Genomic DNA, 25,279 nt, shown 5'->3' with positions numbered 1-25,279 from the left:
GTTTTTTGATTGACATTATTGCTACTTCATACTTATATCCCTCTAATGGAAATCCAACTGTAAGCTAGGGGTGCCCCTTCTTTTTTGTTTTAGATACATAGGGTCATTGCATCGGTTCACCGTCCAGTGCATGTTTCCCATCCAGTTGGCGTAGTTGCCACAAAGAATTGCGTATAATTTCAATATTATACCTATATATTTAAATTATACACATGTCACATGTCAGCATGCAAATTGTTTGTTTACTTTTATTCAAATACCTAAATATACAGACTATAGTTGATAAATAAAAACCAAACAACATCATAGTCAATCCATTATTATTAGATTAAAATATTGTACAATCACATCGTAAAAAGGTACAAAATAGCACGCTTTACTTAGGGGCAGTATGTATCCATTGCGGTGAGGACACTTGCAACTCAATGCGGCACACGGTGATGAGTTCATCGTCTAATTCATGGATGTTGTAGAACCTTTCCAGCTCTTCTATGGCTTTGTCTTCCAACTGGAAATAAAAGAAATATAAATATATAATTAGTAGTGATAGCAGTACACCCTGAAATTCGGGAATCAGCTGCAAATGGTGTTAAAGGTATGAAAATCGGCACGATTAATCTTTATTTCCGTCACTTGCATTCAATTAAAATAATAATAATTTTCAAAACATACCAAGTTTGGGCTCCTCCAGATACGAAACCGTTGAATTATTTTTTGCTAAATATACCTATATATAGTTTTAGTATTTGTTTTTATTTTTTTATTATTACAAATATGATCTATCAATCTATCAATGAAACGGCCTCCTAGCCTAGTCGATAATGACCCTGCCTATGAAGCAGGAGGTCCCAGGTTCGAATCCTGGTAAAGGCTTTTATTTGTGTGTTCATCATCATCATCACACAAATAAATGCCCTTACCAGGGCTTGTATACATATGTTTGTATATATATGGGCATTTATTTGTGTGATGATGATGATGAACACACAAATAAATGCCCTTATCAGGATTCAACCCTGGGACCTCCTGCTTCATAGGCAGGGTCACTATCGACTAGGCTAGGAGGCCGTTTCATTGATAGATTGATAGATCATATTTGCAATAATAAAAAATAAAATAAAAAATACTAAAACTAAATATTTTCGAAATTAATTTCTTGGGGTTAGATATGAGGATATTGGGTATTACTTGAGGTATATTCTACAAAAAATAATTCAACGGTTTCGCATCTGGAGGAGCCCAAACTTGGTATGTTTTGAAAATTATTTTTATTTTAATTGAATGCAAGTGACGGAAATATAATAATGTGATATATTTTTAGAACCGGCTCAAAATGCCCTTTCATTTAATACCACACACGATAGGTTTCTTAACAATTTTTTTTATTTTTCCATACAAAAAAAAGATGAAGTCTTTAACTCCTTTCCGTTTGTTTTTCTTTTTTGGTGCTACGGGTCAAATTGATTCAAATGGCCTATAGATTAATCGTGACGATTTTCATACCTTTAACACCATTTGCAGCTGATTTTGGTCAACCGCTACTACTATAGTATGTTTTCTAAAACATCGGCCATATTACTTTTCCCCACCAGACAAAACAGCCATAGAAAAACTTATGCAATTTCCAATTTTAAACTTGTTTTCCAATGGCTGTACGGCTTTTATAGGCCCTCTGAGGGCCTACCGCGAACCATGTTCGACGTGTTCGCGCTTCTAAATTTGTACGTAAGTATGACAGGGAGGCAAACACGTCGACGTGGTTTGTGGTAGGCCCTCGGTGCTGGGACATAACTTCTTGAAATCGCAACGTCTTTGCGTATACGCTGCGTCAAGTCTCGGTGTGGTCGGTACTTAAATTAAAGGCAGGCGAGACAACAATGGATTGAAACGTTTTGCAATAGGCGAAAAAACGAATTAAAACTTTATTGTCTCAAACCGCGTGAAAAATTACGATCAAAACCAAAGACACGAGAGATGAAAAACATAAAAAATACTAACAGAGTAGAGTACACTGTAGTACACCTTTGTTGAGGATAGAATATGTTCTGATGTAATCTCACAGTAACACGCAAATGTATTCGACTGTTTGTTATGGTCTTTTTTATGCACTGTTTGTATTTCTTACAGGTCGAAGTTTTAATAATTAATGATATTTTTACCATATTGAACAAATTTATGGCAATTAATTACGTTAATTACAAAAATACTATTGCTTTATCGCGATCTAATAACGTGCTATTAAATTTGTGGTAATTCAATTAATTATTTAATTACGTTTTGAAAAATAAATTATTAAAATGTTATTAAAATGAATTCTTGCGTGTAGGTATTATTGGGGTTAAATACCGCAGTATCTAAATTACGTGGCACTTAATTAAAGAATTCCATTTTACTGGTGGAATGTGAGGCGAGGCTTTATTGTAATGCCTCAATGCCTTTATGTAATGTTTATTGATTTACCCGCGTTTTTACACTTAATTTGTGGTACCACTAGTATTGCCATATTAAACACTAATTAAGAGTGAATAAATAGGAAACGTTACCTGAGTTAAAAACAACGGTTTCGTCATGATCCTTGAGGAGTCACCCTTCATTTTCTTCTGATCAGCTAGGATCTGGTTGAACTCCATAGCCTTCTTCTGCTTAGGGCTGCTACTGGCCACCGGCACCTCCACTATCTTCCACGGATTCTTGGGCTTGTCCGGAGGGCCTACTACTTTACCATCCAAGTACTCGGAGAGATTCTGAGGAGAATAGTTGTTTCCTTCCATGGCTAACTTTTTCCTTTGCTTTTGCGAGAGTTTAGGGCCTATGTGGTTAATGACTAGATTCCCTGGCGATCCCCAAGCCATCTCAGCTATCGGGGATTCTTTTGGTGATACTGACATGCGCGATGACGTAGGAATCTCTGGAGTGTTAATGGCACTTGATGAACTATTTCTAGTGAGTTTAGTGAAAGACTCTACTGGACTTTCGTTTAGAATGTCCTTAGCGTTGCTTAGGGCTTTGAGCCTTGCTTGGACGACTTTCTGTTGTTTTTGCTGCGATGATGGCACTTCTATCCACTTATCTTTTTTCCCTTTAGCTGCTTTTTCGGTCTCTATAGCTATGTTACTTAAGGATAGTGTGACGTCACCAGAAATATCGTTAGATAAGTCTAAGGATGTCACAGAACTGACGGACTCATACCGCATCCTTGTTTTCTCACTCTCAGTGTATTCAATCTTTTTAGATTTCTTCTTCTTAGTTTCAACAATACTGTCATCTTTTTTAACATCTTCGGCAGTAATTGTTAAATCAACGGGGCAGTTTTTAGCAAATTCATTGATAACTTCATCATCTGGTGCGTTGAAAAAGGGTGTAATAACCCTAGAAGACATTATAGGGTTGAATTTGCAATAGTATTTAGAGATGTCTTCTAATAATTCTTCTTCTAGCAATTCAAGGAATTTGTTTTCAAGTATGCTGCTGATATTTAGCGATATGAACTCCATGCAACATTGTTTTAGCTGAGTAGCGTTGTAAGTGTGTGCGAATTGGCACAGTTCTGCGCAGTTCCGTAAGGTGATAAGGTTGGAAAGGGCCACTTCACACATTTCTCTAAGGCGCGTTATGAAGAGTTGGTCGGCGACAATGAGCAGACTGCATATAAAGTCGATGCTGTCTGAGTTTTCTACTTCGGGACACGAGTCTGTGTACAGGAAGTCTATGACTGGTAGGAGGATGCCGTGGTTGATTGGCAAAGTCACTTTTGATGATAGTTTACTCTGTAACCAAAATAATGGACAAGGTTTAATTAGAAGGCTAAACAGACTAGGTTTGTGTGTATATTTAAGACAGATTTTTGATAGACATTGAAAAATATACCACTTACAAATAAAAAGAATATTAGTTCCTGCTTTAATTCAAATAGTATCCTCAAATAGGGTACTATCGCCTAAAACCTCTCGATCAGTTCACAACAGAACTAGTTTACTAACCTCGGACCAGGAGTGCATGAACATGCCGTGGAAGTACTCGAGCCTCGCCGCAAGCACACATTTATGCGCGGGTATGAGAGCGCCATCTTTGGTGACTACACTGGTGTCAACTAATTCTTGAAGGCTGTTTCGGTCCCAGCACACTGGCGGGTTTTTGGTGAACGTCGCGCTCTCTCGAAGGCAGATTCTGCCGTCTTTGTAGCTGGAAGAAAAAAACATATTGAAGTGAATAGGATTATTGGGCTAGACCATTCGAAGGGAATTTGAAATTACGTATACATAAGTTTGACAGCTGAAAGAGTAGATGCTGTTGTAGTTTGTAGTACAAGCCCGTAAGGAGCGTGCGTGAACTGTAGGGGCCAGCACAAGAGCCCCAACGAGTATTAGCGTTAAGTAGTGAATAGAATCAGGCGTTACTTTGCGGAAATCCATATTAATTAAAACTAAAATATTACTTTGCTAATCCGCGAAAAGATAACGTGCTAGTCAATCAGTGCTAACCCGTTATACTTACTTGCGTATCTTTACATGCAATTAATATTCCCACCCACAACACACACACACACACACACACACACACACACACACACACACACGCACGCACGCACACACACACATACACACACACATATATACACGTGTCGAGTATTATTCTTTTGGTGGTGGTTTGTTATATTTATTTGCGTATTTATTTTTGCGGTGGGAGGGTGGGAATATTAATTGCATGTTAAAATACGCAAGTAAGTATAACGGGTTAGCACTGATTGACTAGCACGTTATCTTTTCGCGGATTAGCAAAGTAATATTTTAGTTTTAATTAGCGTTAAGTGTTTCAAAGTGAAGTTGTATTTTCAAAATTAATGTTGTATGCCAATTCAGGCCACGAGGCGGCAGACCTTCCAACTAGACGTGCGCGCCGCCGCGGCGCGCCGCCGCCATAAGGAGTCAGCGCGCCGCCGCCGCCGCCGGTAGTTTAAAATTCGCGCCGAGACAAAGCCCGCAAGAGTACAAATTTAAAATCAATGGACAATCATAAACTCGGAGTAATTAACAATGGAGCCGCCATTAACAGGCGTTCCCCTCTGTCGAAAATAGGCGGCCAATGGTCAACAACTTGTCAACCATATGTATTTGAGACATGGCGTCTCCGTTGGTTATATCCTCTAAGGACATAAAGCGCGTGCGACGTGCCCAGCTTTAGCGTTCCGACTGTTCCGTTTTTTTTAAATTCATTGCTTGATTTATTTTAACCCTTAAATCGATAACGTCCACTATAATGGACATCCCAAGAAAAATATTCTGCACCAAATATTAAAGCATAGCGTTACTTTCCTCTGGTAACGTAGTTACACTACCAGGAAACTACTACTACTACTAATACTACTTGAATGATATGTTAATTTTAAGTATGAGTATATAAGAAAATATTGGGAACCAGTGTGAACATAATCTTTTTGTCAAAGTCCTACAGAACGCAGAACTTGCAAGGAAGCATCCGACAGACTGACATTTTACCCATATTTCATTATTTTTTTTTATGACAGTATTAAGAAGCGTTAAAATAAAACGTGTAATAGGTTACTAACTGGTCTGTTTATTACGTGGCAATATGATTTACATAAAAATGTTTTTTGTTTATGGGTAAAACAAGTGTAAAAAGTGTAATGTCCAGTATTTTGCCCGTTGTAATCGACAACATGCACGGCACTTTTGCTAAGTCCAATATGTTAGACGTTGCCTAGTATGCGAAGAGTAAAATTATTAAATTTTCTGGTAGTTTTTGTGGTAAATAAATTAAATAGCATGTTAGGTGTTTCAAAACATTTTAAAAAGTCATTTTTTGCCGTATTACGTAATGAACCAAATAGATAAAAAAAATATTTTTATGGAGGTTTCCCTGTGGATGTGGTGTGTGTGTGTGTGTGTGTGTTTGTTTCCTGTTTGTGTGTGGATTTGTTTTCATCAAGAGACAGACCCGATTTCTCTTAAGAAATTTGTTAGTAAACTTTTGATAAAAGTGCATGCATTATTGTAAAAACCATTGCTTAGATGTTACTGCTACCTAGGATAACCCGCTGTTTGATTTAATGTTAAATAAATGACGTCAATGTCTGGTAAAATTTTACCACCTACGAGCTATAAAGTTATTCCAAAAATATAAAAATAATAGGTTTTACTTCAATTCATTACATAAGTTGACATTATCAGTAAGTGTATGTCTAATAAAAAAAATGCAATTATTCTATATTTATTTTAAAAAACATGAATTGGACTTAAAAAACCTTATGCACATAAAGTAGGTAGTCTATACTCGGCAACGTCCAAAATACTGGACGTCTTTTCATTACGCGGCGTATCTTTTTATTAACACCGATCCTGGCAACGTCCAACATACTGACATATGTTTTTAGGGTTCCGTACCCAAAGGGTAAAACGGGACCCTATTACTAAGACTTCGCTGTCCGTCCGTCCGTCCGTCCGTCCGTCCGTCCGTCTGTCACCAGGCTGTATCTCACGAACCGTGATAGCTAGACAGTTGAAATTTTCACAGATGATGTATTTCTGTTGCCGCTATAACAACAAATACTAAAAACAGAATAAAATAAAGATTTAAATGGGGCTCCCATACAACAAACGTGATTTTTGACCAAAGTTAAGCAACGTCGGGAGTGGTCAGTACTTGGATGGGTGACCGTTTTTTTTTTGCTTTTTTTTCGTTTTTTTTTTTGCATTATGGTACGGAACCCTTCGTGCGCGAGTCCGACTCGCACTTGCCCGGTTTTTTTCATGATATTTCTACAATAAACCAAAAAAACGATGTAACACAGTTTTCTTGAGATTTTTCCCGTGTTGATTTAAGTGTAAATTTTGGTTTCTCATTATACATATATTGAAAAGTTGAAAATCCCACGCCGCCGGCGTTACGCCGCCGCCGTGGATTTTAACGTGGCGCGCCGCCGCCCGATTTTTTTCGACCGGCGCGCACGTCTACTTCCAACGCGTAACAGAGCAGCACTTTGTTGCAACCAGTACTTATTTTAGGGCTAAAATCCACGTGCTTGCAGAGTCGTAAAACATAAAACCGACCGTCTCACTCGCACTCACGATCTCTAATTATCGGTGTTGCAGTTTTCTCATGTTATTTTTATTGCCCTACCGGCACGTTGGTTTTGGCCTGACGATAGTGATTTTTGATATAACTTACAAGAACTTATCGAGCAGTTTGTGTAGCCCCATGACGTGCAGCCGTTTGGCGGCGGCTTGCACCAGGCGCACAGGGTCGCAGTACAAGTTGCGCGGTGGGGTGTCCACGCTACGCTCGTTGCGTTTGGTGCGATTCTTCTTGTTTCTGTTGTCCTGGTGCTTGTAGACTTCGAACGCTGAGATTTCTGAGGCGTTATCTGTAACAAAGTTTTATTTAGTCAACATTTTACCACATAAAGAGTGCCAAAAGCGAGTAAGTTTACCATACTGATAAAAAAAAAAAAACTAAAGTGGCACTGAGTCCTTCGAGCGTTTCCCTAAGTAATTTGGCTTTATTCTGTGAGAACTTCATTCAAATACAATTACAGATGCATAATTATTTTACATCGTATTTACACGGAAACGTACGAACGTGTCTTGCTATTCAGTCAGTCTCGGTACAAAAAGCACTGAGGTTGACTGAAGTGTCATGACAAATACGAACGTTTCCGAGAAAACACGATGGAAAACAATTATGCACTACATCTGTATTTCTGATTAATTTAAGTGAGCCTCACGGATATGTGCTCATAATTCAATCAATCAATCAATCAATCAATTATTTATTGATAACAAGCGTTACACGTCATTTAACATTTTCTGTTTACACAAACTTTACATATCGAGAAAGATTTACAATGATAAAATGTCGTTATTGGTTTAGGAATTAAATTACATTATACAATCTAAGATTAGTATAATAATTTTTTTTTTTTATAATTTATTTAACAGGTGGATAGATGGGTCAGTGACTTGTAGCAGTTTACGAATTCGTCAATACTGTAGCACGCCATGTCCAACAATATCAGTTTAAGTTTTTTCTCAAATATTGAGTCCGAAGTAGCTTTTAACTCTTCGTCTAGAGTATTGTAAAGTTTTATGCCTACTATGTGTAAGGATTTCCTAGACTTTGCTAGACGTCGCGGTGGCACGTATAGGAGGTTGCGTCTACGCGTTACAGTCTGGAGTTTTTGGTGATTAGAGGGAATCCATTCGAGATTGCGTCGTATGTACTTGCATGCTTCGAGTACGTATACAGAAGGTAACGTGAGAATTTTCAGCTGCTTAAACAACTCCTTAGCATGGTAGTCTGAGGGTTTTTTAGCCATGATACGGATTGCTTCAGTTGCTGATATATCTAAGTGAGATCTGATAAAAAATTGGCCGTCGACCATTAACATACAAACGAATCACATGATACCAAGAAGTATTAATTAAAATTTTAAACATCAAGCCGCGTAAGCAAATCAGAATTAATAAAATACTGTAATGTTACTTCGCAATTGCACTTCAAACTCACCAGCGAAATTCTGTTCTTCTAACTCAATTTCCACATCCTTTTCCTTCTTTAAGCTATTCAGATCCTCCTTCCTTATCTTCAAGCTGCAGGGGCCCAGTTCTGCCACATCACAAGTCCCAGTATACATGTACCGGAGAATCCTCTCGAACACCTCTGGGTGCATTTCTATGTTGACTGTAGGTTTATCCTCCGGGTCTTTTATGGAGTCCTGGTACAGTTTGTAAAGATGCTCGCTGCTGGAGGCTATTATGAATATGTGGGCTGGGTAGAGTTTTGTGCCCACCTGTTGAATAGAGGTGATTAGTTGTGTAAGCTCTTACACTCTTACCCCCTTATTCATAAACGCGCTACAAACCACAATTAGCTAATAATCGTTTGTCCTTATCTGTCATTTTGACTTATGTATTTGTAAGAAAGGTATAAAACATAATTTAACTAAATCAGGCCCGTAAAGTTTTATGAATAAGCGCCACTTGCACCACTCCACTTTGATATACTTTGATATACCTATTAATCGATTTATTTCAAATCTTTTAAGGAAATTTTAACTCTAAAATGTCTCGTACATCATAGGGACTTTTTACCTTGAATATAACGTCATGTAAGATGTCATCTTCAGCTGCGGTCTCCATGAGGGTTTCCATGTGTTTGGGTAAACTGCTGGGCGACAGCTCAGGTAGGGATGTGAGTCCACATGTTGGTTTTATCTTGAAAATAAAAACACGCCTTTAAAATGGGGAGTAAACGTTGCTGGGAGTAAAATTCTTACTTATAGTAGAACTATAACAAAAAAAGACACCCTGTTACATTTCTGTTATAGTAGAACTATAACAGAAATAGAGACTCTGCCACGAACGGTGTGCTGGAACAACATACCTCCGCCTATACCTAACTTCAAGACACTATCCACATTTAAACACCAGTTTAGAAAATATCTCTTTAGCCTGCAATTGCCGTGCTCGTTGCGTCCCATGGATTTCTCAAATTGTCAGACATAAAAGTTTTTTACCAGAGTTTACATGAATTTAAACTAGTTTTTCAAATTTTCCGAATATGAGTATGATAAGTTCTATTATATTTCAATCTCTCAACCTCTTATAATGTCTTATACTTACTATATATAATACGAGTACCTACCCTTACCATCATAACATTAAAGCCAATTTGTAACTTTATTAGTAATTATATTATCTGTATTTTTATATATTTTTCAAATGATTATGTTTATGTTTCTGCTTCCTTTCTGCAATATTGTATGGTTGCCACTACCGTTAGGTAATAGTTCTAAACTACCCTCCACCAGCGCTGTGGTATTTATACCAGAGCATATGCTGAGTGGTGTCCTTTTGTAGCCACTATAGCGGCGCCAAATTTTATTTTTTAGTAGTTATCTTACTCCTTTTTCTTTTATTTTTCACTTTGCTGGTGGACTTGTCTATTTTTGTGTAACATTTACTTTAGCAATTACCCTGTATCTAGCTTCAAGTGTTTAGTGAGTAAGTTCTTCTCTCTTTTTTTGTAATTGAAGTGGCGCTGTATGTAGAAGGTTTTTACAATAAATGACTTTCTTCTTCTTCTACATTGTGCAATAACGAAAACGTATAAAAAAATGTAAAACAGAGGGCAAAAATGGCTGCCTTTGGCATTGCGAGTAGTAGTGTTAGTTCATAATAGTTCATATAGCATTCGCTTTCGTAAAAAACGATGGAATCATAATACTACAAGATACATTTAAATTTAATAAACCAGTTTAATTTTAAGTTGTTTTATCAAGGGTTTAGAGTGGCAGCCGCGAACCGGAGGATGCAGCCAGGAAAGACCCCCAACAAGGTGGATCAGTCTAGGCAATCTGGTCAAAATCTTAGGGAACCTTTGGTGAAACTCTTAGAGCATTTAATAACTGGAGTCGCCTTTAAGAACTTACCCCTCTGCCGAAAAACTTGCACAATTGTGCAAACTTTTGTATGGACTGATTTGTATGTTACGTATAAATCATGTAAAAATAGCGATACATTTGACGTCCCCTCCCCTGCAAAATCGGCAGACTGTTTCGTACAGAAAATAACAGCCATGACGTCTCCAGTTACTAAATGCTCTAAGATCGTACTATAGGTTGTCGTGAAGGTGCCAGAGGGCCTACTGCGAACCACGTTCGACGTGTTGCCTCCCTGTCGCACTTACGTACAAATTTACAAGTGCGACAGAGGGGCAACACGTCGAACGTGGTTCGCGGTAGGCCCTCTGAGGTCTGTGTCGAGTCGGGTCTTCGTTATGTTCCTGTAGATCAGCGGTCGGCGACAAGCGCATGCGGCCCGCGAACCTCTCACTTGCGGCCCGCGAGCCCCCTGGCTATTTTATATGTAATATTTTCAAACATCCATGTCACAAAGTCACACATATGAACAAAAGTGCGTTTCTTTACTAATATGCGGCCCTTGGCTGTTAAAAGGTTGCCGACCGCTACTGTAGATAAAAATAAAAAGTTACCTGTAAGCAAGCGAAGTTCAACCCCTCACTGTCCACCACGACTGCCACGGCTCTGTGCACATTCGGTATCCTCACAATCCGCGCTGACGTACAATCATCCTTCTCAAGGAACTTCACCAGAGCGCTCTTGTTGCTGTCTCGCTCCCTCTCCTTCCTGATTGGCTGCGGCGCGGGGGGTGTGGCCTTACGAGAGATGTAGCCAATGAACGCTTCGCCGTATTTTGTGGTAAAGTAGAACGCGTCGTGTGTTAGTGTTACGTTGGTTATGATTGTTTGGTGGTTGAGGCCGAAGACGCATCTGTAAATACAAAAGAAAACCGTACGTTGTAAGCAATAATATATAATATTGCTAAATGTAAAAAAGTAGGGGACAATCCAATCGAGGTTCGTGTTCTTCTCTCACTCTTACTGAGCGGAAGCGTGAGCGAGATGGATGGCAACCGTATTACGATCTAAAAAAGCGCTACGATTTTTCAAAAACTCCCGTTCTCTGAGCCTACTGTAACTTAATGAGGAAATTTCAGATCTACAAGAGATAGCTGTGTGCATGCCAATTAGAATTCCTTAAGTCCAAGTAAAATTGAAACATAATTTTATTGATTGACATAACGGGGTCCAGGAGTGAAATTAGCAGCTGAACGACGTCCCTGTGGACATAGGCCTCAGCCAGAGAGTGCTTTACAAAATAATTAAAAATATAATAAAATCATAATAAAAAACATTACTATTTTTAGGGTTCCGTACCCAAAGGGTAAAACGGGACCCTATTACTAAGACTTCGCTGTCCGTCCGTCCGTCCGTCCGTCTGTTACCAGGCTGTATCTCACGAACCGTGATAGCTAGACAGTTGAAATTTTCACAGGTGATGTATTTCTGTTGCCGCTATAACAACAAATACTAAAAACAGAATAAAATAAAGATTTAAATGGGGCTCCCATACAACAAACGTGATTTTTGACCAAAGTTAAGCAACGTCCGGAGTGGTCAGTACTTGGATGGGTGACCGTTTTTTTTTTGCTTTTTTTTCGTTTTTTTTTTGCATTATGGTACGGAACCCTTCGTGCGCGAGTCCGACTCGCACTTGCCCGGTTTTTTTAAATACAAATATAAATGTTTTTGCTGACCATATATTTCAAGAAGTAGTCATTTTGCGACAGTGTCATTTGACGATGTAGTCCTAATACTAAGGAGGTATTCAAGAGTAGTGGGTTTTCTTCAACATTGGCTTTCTGCTGTGTGTACATTTTCCGACGTACACAACTTTCACTGTAGGTTTTATGGCGTTATAGACAATTTGCGTTGTAGTTTTTCTGCTGTGTAGCCATTTTGCGAGGTAGGTGTTCACTCCTGGACCCACGTAACGAAATAAGAAGTCTTCAGATTACCAAATTCAGAACGAAAAAAAAAGAAAGAAGAAAGTCGTCATATTAGTAGTTTACATTTTAAGAATTCCGGTTATTTTGATATACCTAATAATGTTTCAGAGAAAGGCCTACCTGGTGAGCTGGTTGGTGGTGTCCTGCCAGAGCATGAGTTGTCCCACGTTGGTGAGCAACAGCACTGTTACTCGCGAGTATGTGCCGTTCTCGCTCACTTTCGCCTCCACGCACACTTGCCGTAGATTTATCTGTCTGGAAAATTTAAAATATTTATCGATTTTCAATATTCAATGCGTTCACATTTGCGACCCGAATTAGGGTTCACATACTTGTTAAGTGACTAGACTAATAAGCAATTCATTCGAAGGAATAGGCCCCGTGCATGAACTATATAGGGGGCAGCATAGGAGCCGTCAGATTTTTGGCGCGAGGCGTAAATGTGTCGTTTATGCTTCCGATGTAGCCCACAAGATGGCAGAACCTACTATGCACAAGTAAACGTACCGACGAGAACGGTAGATGGTAGCACTTGCTTTGGCAATGTACATGTGCACATGTTTCCGATTCAGGCCACAAGATGGCAGACCCTCCAACGCGCACGGCCCCTATAAGGAACGCGTTATGTATGTAGGCGTATGACTGTTCGTCAGGTAGACAGAGTCGTAACAGTTAAGACGAAAGTGGAGGACCCGCGCGAAATCGCCTTTTCATACAAACGTATTTTCCTCTCAATGAAGATCAATGAATGATTTACTTCATGGCAATCTTCTTGCAGATGTGCTTGTGCAGCAGATAGACGTCGCCGCGACTGGTCGTGATCACGGTGGCCGCGTCGTCGGCGCCTACTAACTGTATGCTTGTTGTTGGATATAGCCTACAATAATAACTTACTTGATGGCGATCTTCTTGCAGATGTGCTTGTGCAGCAGATAGACGTCGCCGCGACTGGTCGTGATCACGGTGGCCGCGTCGTCGGCGCCTACTAACTGTATGCTTGTTGTTGGATATAGCCTACAATAATAACTTACTTGATGGCGATCTTCTTGCAGATGTGCTTGTGCAGCAGATAGACGTCGCCGCGACTGGTCGTGATCACGGTGGCCGCGTCGTCGGCGCCTACTAACTGTATGCTTGTTGTTGGATATAGCCTACAATAATAACTTACTTGATGGCGATCTTCTTGCAGATGTGCTTGTGCAGCAGATAGACGTCGCCGCGACTGGTCGTGATCACGGTGGCCGCGTCGCCGGCGCCTACTAACTGTATGCCGGCCTCTTCTTTGTTGTTCATGGATATTGCCACCTACAATTTAAAAAATATTATTGTAACATGATATTTTTTATAGAACAGGTCATAATCGTAACATTACATTTTAATATTTGTCAGTTTGTCGTCGCAGATGTGTAGACCACAATAAATTTGTGATTGTTAAAATACTTAAAGTGTCAAGTATCTTCTCCGAATTACCCACTCGTCTGATCGCTTTATCATCTTGCGAGGAAGAGTATTTGTTCATCTTTTCCTTACATTTATTGGTTTAAAAGCTGTCACTCCTAATGATAGGTATCACTAGCTTACTGTCTATACTTGTAGATTTGATAGGGTACTTACCCGTTTGGGTGTAGTAACAATCTTATCCTCCTGCGAGTGCCCCAACTGGCCACAGTTGACGCCCCACGTGTACACGGCGTTCTTGTTCCACACCACAGCGTGGCTGCGGCCGGAGCACAGTCCTATCGGCTGGGACAGTTTGAGGAGGGGCTTCGTGGATGGCAGCCTTAGGGATGAGCTGTTGGTGACGGGGGAGGTGTCTGTGCTGTTCAGGGTGTATTGTAGTACCTGGAACGTAGAACATTGAGAGATTAATTTGAGATCACTAAAGAATTCTGTCTAGCTAGATTAAAAGTAAAACCTCAACTTTGTAAAGATAAAATTTCTTGGAACGATTTTGCAGTGTAAAACCTTTGAAAAACTATAACTTGACCATGGATTAGGTAAGTAGATTCAAATGTTGCTTATAATATAGTTTAAATGACCATAATCATCCCTGTAGTTTTGACGCTACATTGGAACACATGCAACAAACATACCTACTTCATATCTCTATACCAGATACCCATTATACTGTGTGTAGACGCAGAGACGCGGGGTGCAAGTGTTTCTCATCCGCCTATAATACTGAGAGTTTAACAATGTCCTCACCGTTCCGCTCTGCGTGAGGAATACAGTGGAATCCAGCAGCAAGGCGACTTGTTCTATGGGTTCTTGTAGACGCAGCGGCGCGGGACGCAGCAGTGTTCCCCGCCCGGCCCCCGCGCGCCCCGCTTGCCCGCAGACCCACACTTCACCGCCGCAGACCCACAGGCTGTGGAACTTGCCAAGGCACACCTGCAAAGAGCGACTTTATAAGTGTGGGAATAAGGTAAAAATTTTACAAACAACAGAACCTTCGAAAAACGATTGGCACTGATACCTTTATTGACTACAGCCTAGCCTACAGATTAGTACAGATACAGCTTAGAAAATTTAATAATGTACGTATTCTGTACGAGTTTTATTTATATGGTGATTCGTTTTGATTGAATATGAACTACCCAATATATATAAAATAACATATATACTTTGACAAAATATACTAAATACAGAAGGCTAAAAGGAAGGTGTGGCAATAAATTGTGATGGTCAGCGTAGAAATACGAAGTGCATAGTCGAGTAAAATTTAACTCTACGAAGTAGTGGCTACTTCGTTCCATATCTGCGGGCTCAGCACGGTTCCAATGCGCGTCCCTTTCGCACTTACATACTTGTTAGAACGTGACAGGCATGGTGACAAGGGATAAAAACGCGACCGTGCTAAGCCGCCTGGTCACACAAATACAAATGACAGAATAAGCGTAGGTACTTATTACCTACTACCTAATCAAAAGGATTTTCTGCAGCCATTGTTACGGTGTAATAATTGATTGGGCTATAAGTATACGTGTTTTAAGGAAAACAAAATGCAGTGTATATCACCAGCCATTTATTAAACAAACTTCTAAAACTACACTTGTTCCGGATAATATTTGTAATTCTGAAAAGGATTCGCAGCCGACACAACCCTAACGACTTTCGTCGTCGGTTCCGACGCATCGTTTACAAACATCATGTTTTGCAGAGAGCTCTCAGATTGCTCGGGCTCCGCGTGGCGCCCTCGCCGAGTTCCGTAGATATAACCATCCGTGTCAGTTATCAGAGGTTCCCCTCTCAACACGCAATAAGCAAAAGACATCAGTGAAGCATACGCACAAAGACACGTAATACAAGAAAATATTATAAGTCCTTTTCTATCCACAAACGACTGTCTTAATGCTTCGAAACATCCGTTCGGATTAATTGTACCCGGATCTACTGATAATTGACAATCTTTAACTAAAGGTATTAGATGCGTACGATTCTGTAAAACGCAACACTCTACTGGAAACAATTTATCAGGGTTCAGATTTATCCAATAAGAATCCTTGAAATCAACGAAACTGACGACTCCACAGCATTCGTAGTTTACCATTATATAGTTCCATAGCGAAGTAAACAGATCGTTCTCTCTTCCGTACTGTGTGCGTATCGTGCTTTGCAGAAACTTGCGTGTTTTATCGTTATCAGAATAGATGTTATATATGCAGGAGATATAGATAAACCAGAAAGCCACAGAGCATATAACGGAAACAAGGAAGATGTATGATTTCATTGCGCATTTGGTCTTGCAGCCAGCGCCGAGTATGCCGCAACACGACGTCAACATCGCAACGATAGCCGAAGTTATTATTACTGTTGTTAAAGGCGTTAACCACAGCTTTAGGTTCACAAAGTTAGCTATAACACCGACTAGTTCGCTTCTAGTCACAGTGTAGTTCAAGTCTCTGAATAGTTCCGTGTTGATCGCGCACCATAAGCAAATACCGAAGCCGATAAGTCCAACGAAGAAGAATAAGAAGTTGGTGAAACCTAGACAGGTTCTAGGACACATTACGGAATGCATTTTGATAAAAAGTTTTGGTTTGATTGATTATTTGTGACTTTTGACATGACTATTTGACCGGTTGTCTAGCTGCGAGTTTTCCAGCCAGTGTTATGTGCATGGTTAGCTTGTTTATGTTTACACGTCATGGAGGTTAATTCTCTGAGTATTCTCGCCTTCATTGGGGTGGTCGACCGTAGGTACTGCATTACCAAAATATATTATATCGAATGAGCTGTTACATAGATTTGAACTTTAATACTATCACGATACAGTTGCTTTTTAAACGCCATTATTGCTTTGCCACGCGCCAAAGTTGGAAGCTTGGGCTCGTCATAAAAGAAACAATGGCTTTTGTTTAACAGATTAGGGTTTTAGGCGTATAAATCATTTGAAAAAATCCACACTATAACCTGACAGACTCTGGCATTAGACTAGCTAGCTGAAACAACTTAGTAATTGGGGAACCGCTCGCGGTTGCTGCGTCCCCGTGCCCGGAGTATAGTTGCAATTGCTGCCCCATACTTTTATTTTATTTTATTTTATTTATACGTATACGTCGCTGAGTTCAGGGTGACCACTATTTCCTACAACTAAAATTCCCTGACTTTTCCCGGTTTTCCAGGCGTTTTTTCAAGTTTTTCCCTGACCATAATCTTAAATGTAATAAATATAAAATATATAATTGGAATACATTTTTGCGCTTTTGCAGAATTATCTGCTAGCAAATCACAATTTATAAATACAATGAAATAATACAAAAACGTAAATAATAAGAAGTAGTATCTGAATAGCTCAGTTGGTAAGAGCGAAAGCATAGTTAGACGGAAGTCGTGGGTTCACATCCTACTTCAGGTGACGTTTTTGTACTGTTTCATTGCATTTAAAAATTGTAATTTGCTATCAGACAGTTCTTACAGTTACCCAATAATTAATTTAATTTTTGACCATTTTTGTTAAAAGCTAGGTATACAGGAAAAACCAATTGAAACAGTAGGTACAGTCACCTGCAATAATATGTTACTCTTCGAAGGCCGCAAAAATATGTGACACGCTCTTATGGCTCAACAAATAAGATCGTGTCAGATATTTTTGCGGCCTTTTTTGTGTAACATATTATTGCAGGTGACTGTACCTCTGACTACTGAATTTATTGGATATTAAATGTATCATATAATATAATCGAGCCGCGTGGATCTTTTTTTTTCAATATTTATTTTGTATATACCGCCGTGGTAGAGTCAGACCAAGAAAAGTCTGCAGCGGATTTGATAGCCCACGCAGTGCAAGTGTTATTTTAAACGTCAAACTTCTATGAAATTATGACGTATAAATAACACTTGCACTGCGTGGGCTATCAAATGCGCTGCCGACTTTTCTTGGTCCGACTCTAGGATATAGCGTCATAAACGCGTCTTTGCGCAATTATAGACTCTTGCGAAAGATTTTCCACTAATATCTCCTTATTGATGGAAAAGCCACGCTCAGCACTATAAGCGTTTCCGTGGGATAACACCATGACCATTTTTATTAAAGTTTGCATGTCTTTATTTTCCTTTTTTATCAAACCGAGCCAAACATCATCCAGTCGGTGACCATCCTTAATGGAAAATTGTTTCATTCATTTCTCAAATTCAGGTGATTTACAAATATCATTGCAGACCATAGAAGGTAGGATCGTATAGAAGTGGTATACGCGTGCCTCCGTGAGGGACAAAACATACGCAAATGCGACACTGTGATTGGCCGAATTCATTTGTTGCCCACCATAATCCATACTAAATTTACGGTGGGGAACAAATAAAATGTGAGACTGTGACAAGGACAAACAATAATAGCTCTTTCGCTGCTACTCCTACTGAAAGATACATAAGACTATCCTGTTCGGTCACTTCTCCCCACCCTCATGCCAGATTCAGTTTTAATACTAGATTCATGTTGCAGACACTTTTGGCGTTATCTGCTTCATATCCTGAAAGCCGGTTATTTTTGACAAATATGTCCAACACTTTATCGAGCCTCTCTCGTCGGAATTCTGCATTGACTGCGATTGCGGGATCGAAACAAGATATTCCCTTAGTCAAAGCATACGAAATAATTTTAGTGGCGCGATCAACAACGCTAACGTTCTCGAGCCAACGCGGCTGCCCTAAGCAGAAAACAAGTAACTCGAAAATTTTCAAAAACAGTTTCTTTGGATTTTCGGAATCTACAATTTCAGGCGCATCATTCACCAAAAGAATAATTGTAAAATAATGTGTAGTTTTCAAAATATTCATGTTTTTAAAATCCAAGTATCTTTTTTTGACCCTGAATTCTACGCTAAATTCAAGTATATGCTCCATTTCTACGCTAAAGACAAGTAACTTAACAGAGATACTTGTAATTCATATAGATGATCGAGATACTTGAGTTTAGCGTAGATGTCCGTAACTGCGATTTAGTTTATTACAATGGTAAAACAAGTATCTCTCAACACAATCTGCGATTTAGGTTAGAAATTCGTTACATAGTTATACAAAAGGTACCTTGTTTAAAGACATACATAGAAAACAAATTTGCTTAGCAATATTCCTGTCAAAGGTGAAAAATCTGTGAAATTTAAGTTTAAAGAAAAAGAGTTGTTAAAACAATTAAAATTATCTGTATTGTCTACACTGTAGACTCTACAGCAGCGGTCGGCAACCTGCGGCTCGCGAAACTGTCACTTGCGGCCCGAGAGGCGCCTTGGCTATTTTGTATGTAATAGTGACAAACGACAATGTCTCATAAAGTCATTAACAAAGTACGGCCCGCATCACCTCCGTTAACTACTATTGGCCCTTGGCTGCTAAAAGGTTGCCGACCGCTGCTCTACAGTAATGAAAACAGAACACTAGAATACGCCAAAGAAAGAGGAAATCATAATTATGCCGTATCCGTGCCAAAGGTTTTGGAAAAAATTAGAAACAAACAACAACTGACTGTATTCAATTGACCAAAAGGCAAATATTTAATCCAGGAATAATGCCAAAATTTGAATTTTTATAAAGACACTTATTATGTGGTAAAGTGAATCATCTGAGGTCAATCGCGAGAAGTCTATTAGTAGAGTTCGACCAAGAAAAGTCTGCAGAGATGTTGAAAGCACACCAGTGCCAGTGTTATTTATATGTCATAATTTCATAGAAGTTTGACGTTTAAAATAATAACTGCACTGGTGTGCTCTCAACATCTATGCAGACTTTTCTTGGTCTAACTCTACTAATAGACTTATCGAGATTGACCTTGTGCTGTCAAAATCTCTGCAGACTTTTCATGGTTTAACTCTAGCCACTAAAGAGATCCACCAATTACTTACCATATTAATAGGTGTATATCAGCAAAATTTCAGATCGATATGGTTTTATAAGGAATATGTAAAACTGACTTGAAGGATTTAATTAGATTTTTACTTTGTTACAAGTAAAGTTAAATAGTAAATAAAGTAACTATGTACCTAAGTATGTATTTATCTATACAAGTATGTATATATCGTCGCCTAGTACTCATAGTGCAAACTTTGCTTAATTTGGGGCTAGGTCAACTAGTGTAAGATTGTCCCCAAATATTGATTTTTATGAACTCGCCAGCTCTCACCATTCCATGCACCTGCCTCAGTCCTATCAAACACGTATGTCAAATAGGACTATAAAAAATATAAGTCGGACTCGCCCACCGAGCGTTCCTTACAAATACGTTATTGATTTTTTATATTTTTTATAAATTCATAGATCTAGGGCAACGGCACTTCTCGTTGACCTAGCTACCTACTACCCACCTACTTAGGTACCCTTTAAATTTTGAATCCCTTGAGAATGTCGAAATATACTTACGTATTTTGGTATAAACCACCGTAACTTTTTTTTACGTTAATGTAGATGTTTGATTTTTTTCTATAACTTTAAGGGAATGTAGACCTGAGTATAAGGTTTTAATTTCAACTCGAAACCTCCACGCGTTTCCGAGATAAAGGATCTTGACAGACATATGGACGGAGGACGGACGGACAACAAAGTGATCTTATAAGGGTTCCGTTTTTTTCTTATGAGGTATGGATCCCTAAAAAAGAAAAGTTCGGAAGCAGGATCCTGTAGGTACCACCCATCCACGAAGACAGAGGGTTTGTTGAAGGAATGGGTCATCGTATCACAAAATAATCTCTGAAAATAAATAAAATCGATGAAATAAGTAAGTACCAACAACCATGTGTCAGAAGGTACGAGGATGGCAACATCAATCACTAATTAAAAAAAAGTCTATTTTCCAATAGAAAAGAACTTTAAAATATATAAAAAAAAAATATTTTTTTTCAAGCGTTTTATTATCTAACAGGGATTTTGAAGTCGATAAACCTGAAAGAAATAAAAACCAGTTTTCGGTAGCATATGTTATTAGCTTTCATTTGGTACCATTTCCTTCAGAATTGCATGAAAATTTGAAAAGTTATTGAGCGGAGAGCCAAATATGTTTAGTATTTAAGAAGCTAAAGTGCTTGCTATTTCCAAGCTAAACACGAGATACTTGAATTTGTGTAGAATGGTTCTGAGATTTTCGGGCAGTAAACTACACAGAAAGCATTTTATGCCCGTACAAAGTTTAATATACAAGAATAACAAAAAAAAAAGTCTGTATAAGCTTAATTTCATCGCCTTTAACATAATGATATAAACAGATGTTAAATTTTAGACCAAATACCTAACAAAACTGACAAATTACGTTTTTTTGCTCTCCTCAAAAATTTGTCAAAACTGGGTTACTTGTTTTCTGCTTAGGGCAGCCGAACGTACGTACTGCACAAAAATTTAATGGGAATGTACTCGAGCCTGAAAACCTTGTATAGTCTTCACGTCGCGCGGGGCTATAGCAGAATAGGTAGTATAGAGAACGTAAAAACGCTAACCTTCCATCCCGAGGCTTTCAGTGATTTTTTAAACGCATTGTTGAGATTATGAAGTCCACAACTCCCCATGTTGAGCAGAATTGGGTCACCTGCTTCGCCCTTACTTTTGAGTTTGGGCTTTAGGTCTTGCAAAAAAATATTATCCATCGAAACCTGCAATATTTTTTTTGTGTCATTGCCATCAGTCGTGGCAAGAAAAGCCTCCAACAAATCAGCAGCAGTTGCGTGCCCCAGAAAAGCTGAGCCGTAATATCTACTTCGGACTTGGTTTTTCTCATTGTCCCAATAACGGAAAAAGATGTCCATCTGCCCTTTCTGAGCAACTTTATTAAGGGATTCGTCAAAGCCTATGGTAACGACATCACAATCAGAACATGCTTCTTTTAATTGTCGAAAAAAATATGGCGTCCGTATACAACAGTGTAGGCTATTTTTGTTCTTTGCAAGCGCATTTTTTTTGCGATATCAGAGTCCGGAATCATCAGAGGAAAGAGATCCACGGCTTGTCCACCGCTCCTTTGTTAGCTATGACTTAGTACTTGATACAAACACCAAATGATTTCAGCCTTCGTAACTTCGTCCTTAATCAGCATTGTCATTATAACACGTTTTTCTTTAATATTAGTGTGATGTGATAGAGTGATCGCATTTACCTACTATAGTAGATATTTATAATGTTTGGAGATGGTAAAATTAATAATTTGTTTTTTTATTATGTACTTATATTATGTACAATCGACGTCAAAGATATTTATGTTTACACTTTTGCACCTTACTCCTTTGAAACAAGGCGAAAAATGTAAAGATATCTTTGACGTCGACTGTACATACAGAGACAATTTTTATTCCCTGACCTCCATTAAATTTCCCTGACAATTCCCTGACTTTTCCATGACTAGCGAAATTCCCTGACTTTTCCCGGTTTTCCAGAAAGTGGCCACCCTGTGAGTTGCGTGCCTTCATACTTGAACTAACTAATGGTATTAGCTAAACTAAAACTAACCTGTCGCACGCTGGCGTTCGAACGGCTGAAACAACTCAGTAATTCAGGAATCGCTCGCGGTTGCTGCGTCCCTGTGCCCAGAGTATAGTTGCAATTGCTTCCCCATACGTATACATCGCTCGGCTGCGTGCCTTCGTGCTTGTACATGTATTGGCGGTCTAGCATGGCATGCTCTATTGCCCTGTAGTCGTCTTTGTCTACTATGTCCATGTTAACACCTAGAACAAGGTACAAAGTTGTAAACCACCTCAATATAGCATAGAAGCGAATTTATTGTAATACTTTTGAGAATAAAGATTTCTTTAAACTGAATATATGTCTATACTTAGGTCACTTTTGACAAATCTAAGAGTCTTAAATGTTACATTCTACCAACGCCAAAAATTACCTCTGCTTTCCACCGTCACAATATCAGATAAAGCGAATCTATAGAAATATTAGGAAACACCGAAAACATCTGAGTTCTGGGTTGGGTTTTGGGGAAGGTTTTTGAAATTTCGATAACATGTTTCGGTCAAATAGCATTTTAAAAACAATTTTTCAAGAGGGCTGCTAGTGTTGTTGCAAAATTCAGGTGCAATAATTACCAATCTTCATCAAAGCAACAGCAGAGTGTATCTGTCCGTAGAAGATGCTCCGATGCAGTGGGGTGTATCCAGACTCTCTGTCCCTGGCATTGACGAAGGCTTCCGAGGAGTGGCGGACCAACCACTCCATGAGACGTGCGCGGCCGCGGGAGCATGTCATATGAAGGGCTGTGCGACCCTATAATACAATTAAATATCGATCAGGGAAATTGGTGACCTGATAGTTCTAAGAAGTAGCTTCTCATGAGGCTTTTGTTTATCTACACAGTGTCTGTGTCTATAGACTTTAATGGAGTTGTAAACATTTTTCTAGAGACAAATAGTTTATTAATGCCTTGTTTTTATCTTTAAGGAACCTGTTAAATATTTAATTACTTTAATTCCTTCAATTCTTATTAAATTAAATAGCATGCACCTTAAGTATAATATGTCATCATTCCACCAAAAGTACATATCAGTTTAGAGTCAGCTGTTTAGATACAAATTTGTCCAACTACCTCTGCAGCCTACTGTACATTACCGTGTACATTCAGTGTGAGTGAGAAATTTCTACCTACATTTAAATAAACAGAGAAGTATTTCTTTCGTTTTATAAAATTTTCATGGGAGGTATGAGGATAAAGAAAGAATTACAGACAAAAAATATTTTGCAATTGTATTAAACATAACATCTTCCAAATCATCTTATTCTTATATTACATACCTCAAAATCAAAAGCCTGTATGAAGTTAGCACATGTAGCTTTAATGAAGCTGGCCAGTGCCTGATCGCTGACAGATCTCTTCGTAATGGCTCCTGTTAGGGCTTGTCCATGACGCCGGGACCTGCACCGGCGGGTGCAATCTACGTCTATCTTACTCATAATTTTTACCCTGTTTTCTTCTAAGGGTAGTACTAGATATTATTGTAATAAAATATTTATTTGTATTTGATGTCAATATTAAATTTGTGCAAGGATGAAAATTGTTATGATATGAATACACTAAATGTATGATTTCTATAATAATTATGTACAGGAGCCTAGTGCTCGGGTAGCCCCTCCACGGGGCTACAGTTTGTGTTTAGCAGGACATAATTGTATTGATGGCAGTCTGAAAATAAGAAAAAATATTTTAACAAGAAATATAACAAACTATACTCTGTATCTTTAGGTATTTAAATAAAAGTAAACAAAATCTTCCCTCAAATGGCTCCTTAAGCCAGTTGAGGGTAGATGAAAACATTACATGATCAAATAATGTAGGTTAAAGTCAGGTTGTTCAGTGACAGATCCAGGCGCTTTTGTATTTGGTTGGTTGGTTAATCAATAAATGTTATAACTACCCGAAAATGTAAAAATTGTTTGTTTACTTTTATTTAAATACCTAAAGATACAGACTGTAAGTAGTGTCAATTTAATATTCATAGCAAGTAACTTTAAAACATAGATAATACTGATGCATTATTGGCCAATTCTTATAAGAAACTAATAATACAATACCTAACTCTACACTATGCCACACGAAACTTAAATAACCAAGAGAAGTGTGTTATAGTAAAGTGCATAGAGTAAACAAGAATATTATCAAAGCTTACGAGGTATTTTACAAATCATGATTACAATCATGCAGTCGCAAGAATAACATTTGAAAATCTACAAGGCCGTCGCCCACCGGCAGTTATTCGAGTACGAGTACGTAATACTTTTTAAATGGCAAATAGATGGGTGGTATTTAGAGTATTTAACTAATATGTTAGTGATAAATATATAATATTGCCCGTAAACATACCTTTACATTAAAACAGCTGTGTTAACTCCTTTATTTGCGAAGAAATTCTTATACATTATTATTTTACGTTAGAGAGTTGTTATTAAAATAACTACACATTAGCCGCTAATTAGCAAAGGTCACATAAATACAAGAGCGAGATTGCGCAACGAAAGGTATTAATGTCTTTATTGCAATATAAGGCATACGAAAATAAAAATTAGCCAAGCGAATTTGATCCGCCGTCAGTCAAATCCTAAATACTTATAAAACATACAGGAACAATAATATAGAGATGAAACGGGGGAGGGGCCAAACGACCGAACGAGATGCACTTATGGAACTTTCAGTAGGAGTAGCAGAGAAAGCGGTATTATTTCTTGTCCTTGTCACAGTCTCACTTTTTGTTTGTTCGCCACCTTTTTATTAGTATGGATTATGGTGGGCAACGAATGAATTCGACCAATCACAGTGTCGCATTTGCGTATGTTTTGTCCCTCACGGAGGCACGCGTATACCACTTCTATACGATCCTACCTTCTATGTTATAAAACAAATCAACTGTCAAATATTGACATTTTCTGTCAATGTGGAACACCTACGTCGTTTGAGTTAGTGCTTAAAACGTTGATTT

The 25,279-nt window shown here is 38.6% G+C and overlaps 2 protein-coding genes across 2 annotated transcripts; both read right to left on the bottom strand.

Annotated features, from left to right (window-relative positions):
• Positions 1 to 303: 303 nt before the first annotated feature.
• On the bottom strand, positions 304 to 24,902 carry LOC134798277 (inhibitor of Bruton tyrosine kinase). Its single transcript, XM_063770666.1, has 15 exons — positions 24,667 to 24,902; positions 23,601 to 23,988; positions 22,898 to 23,075; positions 22,311 to 22,528; positions 14,592 to 14,777; positions 14,001 to 14,228; positions 13,555 to 13,691; positions 12,507 to 12,641; positions 11,011 to 11,308; positions 9,108 to 9,230; positions 8,524 to 8,806; positions 7,186 to 7,381; positions 3,981 to 4,182; positions 2,544 to 3,767; positions 304 to 508 (listed from the first exon to the last, which is right to left on the bottom strand). The coding sequence occupies exons 2-15, from the start codon at positions 23,757 to 23,759 to the stop codon at positions 377 to 379; spliced, it is 3,699 nt and encodes a 1,232-aa protein (XP_063626736.1). The 5' UTR covers positions 23,760 to 23,988; positions 24,667 to 24,902; the 3' UTR covers positions 304 to 376.
• Positions 15,392 to 16,544, bottom strand: LOC134798278 (tetraspanin-1-like). Its single transcript, XM_063770667.1, has one exon. It carries the CDS (start codon positions 16,405 to 16,407, stop codon positions 15,433 to 15,435), a length of 975 nt encoding a protein of 324 aa, XP_063626737.1. The 5' UTR covers positions 16,408 to 16,544; the 3' UTR covers positions 15,392 to 15,432.
• Positions 24,903 to 25,279: the final 377 nt, after the last annotated feature.

The sequence above is a fragment of the Cydia splendana genome, chromosome 16, assembly GCF_910591565.1.
Source record: "Cydia splendana chromosome 16, ilCydSple1.2, whole genome shotgun sequence".
NCBI classification, from domain to species: Eukaryota; Metazoa; Arthropoda; class Insecta; order Lepidoptera; family Tortricidae; genus Cydia; species Cydia splendana.
This window is presented reverse-complemented; position numbering and strand designations above follow the sequence as displayed.